Here is a 6,372-nt window from a genome sequence, read left to right as displayed (position 1 = left end):
TCTTAAGAAGATGGCCTCCTGTTTCTCTCAGTATCTCCCCTCACCCCCAGGCCATGGCTGGAGGTTACATGCCATCTCTCTTCCATCTTCCCTAACTCCTAAATTTTAGGTCCTCACATCTTTTCCTTAGGCCTAATCAATAGCATTATCACCTTGTCCAAGAAATGGTCTGGCTGCTAAACTCCAGCAATAGAAGTCTCAGGAAGAAATGGAGTGAAAGTTTCCTCTTCCCTCTAGCTACAGCATGGGAAATGTTCTGAGTAGCAGAGCTGCTTTGATGAACTCGGGAACCCTTGAATCATTGTGCCTCTCTCTCTCCTGTCTTGAGAGATCTGTGTGAGAATGGAAAACTGGCCTTGTGATTACAAAACTATTCTTTAAGAATGTGATTTGGACAGAGTCTTTTAAGATAACCAGTCCACAAAAATTATTGACTTGCTCTGTGCATTATTATGACCCTTAAGGCCACCAAATCATGCAATTATATTATCTTATTCTCTTGCTACCCTAGGACTCATGTTTACATTGAGACCCCAGCTTGTGTGAAAGTATAAATATTTTGTTAGGTGAGAGGAAGAGCTTTGGAGCTCACTACCTTCTGCCTTTATGCGTGAAGTTATGACATCAGGACCTTGTTGGCTTGCTTATTTAAATCAAACTCAGGATTGTCTCTTCTGATAATTCTGTATGAATTTCTAATTGCTGTTGAGCTATATTCAAGGGATTACACTATACACTTTGCATTCTCCCAACCTACATGAAGTAATATCAGTCCCCTTTATATAACATATAGAAAACTAGCAATCAGGGGCCTCCCTGGTGGCGCAAGGGGTTAAGTCTCAGCACTATGAAGCTATCCACAGCTACTGCAGCACAAGTCAAATTCTCGGCCAGGGAGCTACCCACATGGCACAGCAGACCTCTCCTGTCCTGCCTGCTGCTCCCCTCAGCAGTGTACTTCAGTCAATCTACCTGTTCTGCTCCCCACTCTGTCTCTGGTGAATCCTCTCACCCCCCACACCCCTGGCCTGTACCCCAGCTCTTCTATGCATAAATAAATAAATCTAAATAAAAAATAATAAATGGTTGCAATGAATAAAATCTGAATATGTATTTTAAAAAAAAAGGATGCAGGAGGAAGAGACATTGTCGATAAAAGAAAACCAGAAGGATGTTTTGCAGCAGACTTGAAGTTCGAAATGCTGCACTAAGTATTTTACATTAGGGACATATGTTGCACATCATAAATGATATATTGTAAACACTCTGGACTCTGTTATAATTTGAACAGTGTTACTTTTTGTCAGTGTTTTCTTTTTTCCCAAAAATTTATTTTATTTATTCAAGAGCTGGGATACAGGTCAGATGCCCGGGAGGGTGAGAGAATTCAGCAGAGACAGAGTGGGGAGCAGAACAGACAGGCTGACAAAATACACTGCTGAGGGGAGCAGCGGGCAAGACAGGAAAGGTCTGCTTGCCATGTGGGTTGCTCCGAGGCCAGCAGGGATCAAACTGGCACTGTAGAGGCTGCAGACAGCCTCACAGCGCTGCGCTCAACTGCCTGCACCACCAGGGAGGCCCCATGTCAGTGTTTTAACTAACTCATAGCTTGGCTGGAATCAGATGCAAAGGCTCCTGTTCCCACCCACCCCAGCAGTATGTTACCACTTGAATCTGAATTCAGTTTCTTTAGCTCCAGTGGAGCTGTATGGAGTCTGCCCACGGGTTACACGTGGTTCAGAGGTCAGTGAGATATTCGGGTAGTTTATACGCAGAATTTGGAGAAAACTCTGCCTCTCTCCTTCCTGGAATTTCTACTCCTACTTTCCAGAAAATATTGCTAACCCATATCCTGTCCTCCAGTTATTAGGCCAACAAAACTTTGCATTTTTTAAAGCTTTATACTCTGCATAACTCAGACAGAGACTTGCCTTCAGGCTAAACCCATGGTCTGGGAAATTTACTCTGCTATTCTCAGCTTCCACCTGTTGCCTCCCTTCCAGTAACTGACTGCTCTGGTCACACTATAGTGCCTTCAGGTAGTTACTTTTTATGCTTATTCCCAGACTTTACATTTGTCACTTGTAAAGTTGGGCAGGTAGGAGCTCCTCAGCCGTAATGGAAGCGGAAATCCTTATTTGTCTCATTGAATGACCCATGCAAATTGTTCCACCTGAGCACCCAGGAGAGGAAACAAGGTCATGGTGTATTTCAGAATGATTAGAAGAAAATGCATCTTGGGGATTTTTAGAGTGGAATCCTAGAATAGAGTGGTTCCTACGCAAAACCCAAGTTTAGTGCATTACGAATAATATGAGTAAATGGTCAGTGTTCATTAAATGCCCATTACATCCAGTGCTAAGCCTCTTCAATGTGTCATTTCTTATTCCTCAATAAACTTAAGGAGTCCAGGTTACACTTATTAGGTGATTTTCAGAGGAGACTAAGGGTTAGTGAAGTTATACCCAAGGTGATACAGAGTTTTGTGTGCGGTAAATCAGTAATAATAATAGCTCAAATTTATACGTGGTTGATAATGTGCTAGCTGCTTGAAATATGTGCTCATTTAATCCTCCCCATACTTCGTGAGCTTTTACTCTCAATCTACTTATTTTTTTTAATATAGAGGCATGTTTTATTTATTTGTTTATTTGTTTGTTGTTTATACAAGCACTGGGTACAGTCAGAAGCGCGGGAGGGTGAGAGAATTCACCAGAGCCAGGGTGGGGAGCAGAGCAGGCAGAAGAACCGAAGCACACTGCTGAGGGGAGCAGCGGACGGCAGGAGAGGTCTGTGCGCCACGTGGGACCCTCCTCCGGTGGTCGAGCCGGGGATCGAACCGGTGCCGCAGAGGCTGCGGGCAGCTTCGCAACCCAGTGCTCAACCGCTGCACCACGGGGGAGGCCCTCTCACTCTATGTTTTAGATGAAGGAAGGGAGATTAGAAGAGGCTAAGTAACTTGCTCAAAGGCACATAATTAGCAAGTGTTAGGTCTGAGATTTGACCTGAGCAGGTGAACTCCAAACCTAACTGCTCCACCTCTAGGCTGCAATGCCTTCCTGCTGTAGTGAAACACATCACAGCCACCTTACAGTTCCTCCACAGGGGTAGTTTCCTTTACTCTCAATAAACACTGGATTGGATCTAATGGAATCCACAAGGCTGGCTTGTCTGGCACCTGCAAGGGTGGTGGAGATACCAGAGAATATCCATGAGTGTGAATCAGACAAGAAGTCATTTCCATCCAGCCTCCCACACAAATGAGGAAATCTGAAGCAGGAATAAGCAACAATAAACTGCAAGGTTCCCTCCTGTTTTTCACTTCATGTTTTGGATGCCGCAGGACGGGTGAGCAAAGATCCCAGACTCTGACTGACCAGGCAGCTGCCCCATCTCTGAGCACTGCCATGAACCACTTCCAGAGCATCCTGACTCGGGTCCAGATGCTGCTGTCCAGCCATCAGCCGAGCCAGGTGCAGGCCTTCCTGGACCACCTGCTGGCGGAGCAGCTCCTGTCCAAGGAGTACCACTGCACCCTGCTTCAAGAGCCGGATGGGGAGGCTCTGGCCAGGAAGATCTCCTTGACCCTGCTGGAGAAAGGAGACCCAGATTTGGCCTTTTTGGGCTGGCCCTGGAGTGAGCTGCAGGCCCCAGAGTTTGAGATGGACCTGGACTGCGGCGACCACAATGGTAAGTTGGCAACCCCTTTGCTCTATGGGTCATGAAAGTTGTCTGCAGGCAGCACCAGGATTTTCCCTCCTCTCTGAAAGGGAAGTCAATGCAATCATCCTGTCCCAACATAGGGAGGCACAGGATATAGGGCCTCTGGTTGAGCTGGAAGGAGCAGCAAGTGCTTGGAGAACTCGGGCTGTGGCGCTGGGCACACTGGAGGCACACGTTACATCTCCCACTCTTACGGAACTGTAGTAGAGCCCAACACCTCCTTGGTTATACTCTAAGCTGCATTTATTATATGTCAGGTTCCGTACTGGGCACTGTACCCTGGGAAGGTCTTCATCCTTACACACTTAGAGCAGGCGAGGCAGCCCCTTGGGGCACTCTCAGACCCACCCTAAACCCTGGGAAGGTCTCCATCTTTACACACTTAGAGCAGGTGAGGCAGCCCCAGCGCCCAGGTGGGAGGCGTCAGGGCTGGATTTGAAAGGGAGCAGCTCCTGCCTGCAAGGGGTTCATGGTCCATGGGGAAAACACTGTAGGCACAATCAGTGTGGTTCAAAGAGAAAGGGGATGCTGCTGAGAGAAAGAGGCGAGAGCTGGAGAACAGAGGATGTCATGTGTGTTCATGTGCAGGATGTGTGTGTGTGCATGTGTATCGGGGCACGCACAAACATCACAGGACAGACAGAGAAAGAGAGAAAGGAAGAGACAAAATAAAGAGGCAGAGAAAAGGAAACTAGGTCAGAGAGAGAGAGAGGCGGAAGAGTATTTTGTTTTTACAGAGTATTAATGACACTTGATGCTTCTTCAATGAGAAAAACCAAAAAGCCTACGTGATTGTCTGCTCTCACTCCCACCCTTGTCTCTGCAGACACATCAGGTCTCCCTTCCTAGTTACAATGAAGTTTTCACTTAGAAGCAAAAATAGCATTCTTGTGAAAGACACAGGTTCGTTCCGGCTCCTTCTTCATGAAAACCTGTACTTTTCTGATTTAATCGTTTGCCCCTTTGTGGTTTTGAAGTCGGAAACTTGAGATATTAACACTGATTCACACTGATTGAGTATTTACAGCATTCCAGACCAGTCTGAGTGCGTTCTGGCTCTTTCTTGGGGCGCTGTCAGACCCACCCTAAACCCTGGGAGGGTCCCCATCCTTACACACTTAGAGCAGGCGAAGCAGCCCCTTGGGATGCTCTCAGACCCACCCTAAACCCTGGGAAGGTCTCCATCCTTACACACTTAGAGCAGGCGAGGCAGCCCCAGCGCCCAGGTGGGAGGCGTCGGGGCTGGATTTAAAAGGGAGACACCTGACTTGAGGGGCCGGCACTCCTGGTGGTGGATTTCTCAGCGGGAAGTACTTTGGCCACATCTTCACCAGGGAAAGAGGCCCCTTCACTACCTGCACCATCTATCTCGCTGGCTTCTCAGTGGAGTGGGGACAAACAGCCCTGTGGTCTCCGTGGGGTGCAGATGCCAGCCTGGCGTCCGCCCTCCTTGCCCCCCACCCCAACTGCAGGCTCCTCCACGGGCCTCTGACACCTCTCCGCCCCCTCCTCCTCTCTGCCAGTGCTGGTTCCTGTTATTTGACTCTGTTTCCTCCCAGGGGATGTAATATTTTTATTTGTGACCCACGTGACTCTAGAAAGGGAACTGGCCTCGGGGTGCTGTGGTCTCTGGGGGGGCTGGGAGACGGAAAATGACAAATGGCTTCGGCAACTTCTCGGCTCTCTCCTGCCACCCAGGCCCGCTCCAGGCTTGATCTTGGACTAGGGGCCGGCAGGCTGCGGCGGCGCACACAGCGGGAGGAGCCTGGGGAGAAGGATTGTGGGGTTCATCAAGAAAGGTGCTGGTTTTCCCCTCGAAAGGGCTTCAAAAGAGGAAAGAATTGTGTGCCGTGTTTTGTAACTCTCTCCACAGCCCTGGAGTGATCGCCACCCCCTTCTGCTCTAAACCCCAAGGTCCTCTGCGCTCGCCTCCCGCTTCTTCTGCCTTGCTCGCCTCCTCCAGCCATGCCAGCACCTCCCATTCCTGGCCTGGGCCTGGCCGTGCTCTCCCCCCACAGGACCCAGAGGTCCTGGACAGATCCATGCCGTTCGCCGCACACCCTGGAACACGCATTTCAGGAGATCACCTTGGCCAACCGGCTCGTGTCCTTCAGCTCTCCTCAAATGTTTCCTTTTTTTTTTTTTTTTTTAAAGATTTATTTATTTATACATACAAGCACTGGGTACAGTAAGAAGCGCGGGAGGGTGAGAGAATTCACCAGAGCCAGAGCGGGGAGCAGAACAGGCAGAAGGACCGAAGTACACTGCTGAGGGGAGCAGCGGGTGGCAGGAAATGTTTCCTTCTTCTCAGGCCTACCCTGACCATCCATGCAACACCACAGCAGGGGAGGGCGAAGATCTGAGCCCCTCGCTAGAATGACATCTTCACCTTCTCTCTCTCTCACGTTTGTGTTTGTTGTTTATTGTCTGACTCCCCACTGGAAAACACCCATGTGGACAGGGAGTCTGTGCTCTGATCACAGATGCATCCCAAATGCCCAGCACAGTGCCTGGCGCAGAGTAGGTTGCCATGTGTATTTGTTGAATGTTGAATGGATGGATGGGTTGGTGCACGGATGGATGGGTGGATAGGTGTTGGGTGGGTGATTGATCTGCTACCCCTAGTCTCGCTTTACAGATGAGTAAGTT

At 49.0% G+C, this 6,372-nt stretch overlaps 1 protein-coding gene across 1 annotated transcript in view; it reads left to right on the top strand.

Moving 5' to 3' along the window:
* Nucleotides 1-3,407: 3,407 nt before the first annotated feature.
* CIITA (class II major histocompatibility complex transactivator) overlaps nucleotides 3,408-6,372 on the top strand; it is a gene marked incomplete at both ends in the record, with an annotated part of 43,714 nt that continues 40,749 nt past the window's right edge. Inside the window, one exon of the mRNA XM_084248795.1 lies at nucleotides 3,408-3,690. Coding sequence (XP_084104921.1) covers nucleotides 3,408-3,690 — 283 coding nt within the window. The remainder of the gene's footprint in view (nucleotides 3,691-6,372) is intronic.

This window comes from Talpa europaea (assembly GCF_964194135.1).
Source record: "Talpa europaea genome assembly, chromosome: 12".
In the NCBI taxonomy this organism is placed as follows: domain Eukaryota; kingdom Metazoa; phylum Chordata; class Mammalia; order Eulipotyphla; family Talpidae; genus Talpa; species Talpa europaea.
This window is presented reverse-complemented; position numbering and strand designations above follow the sequence as displayed.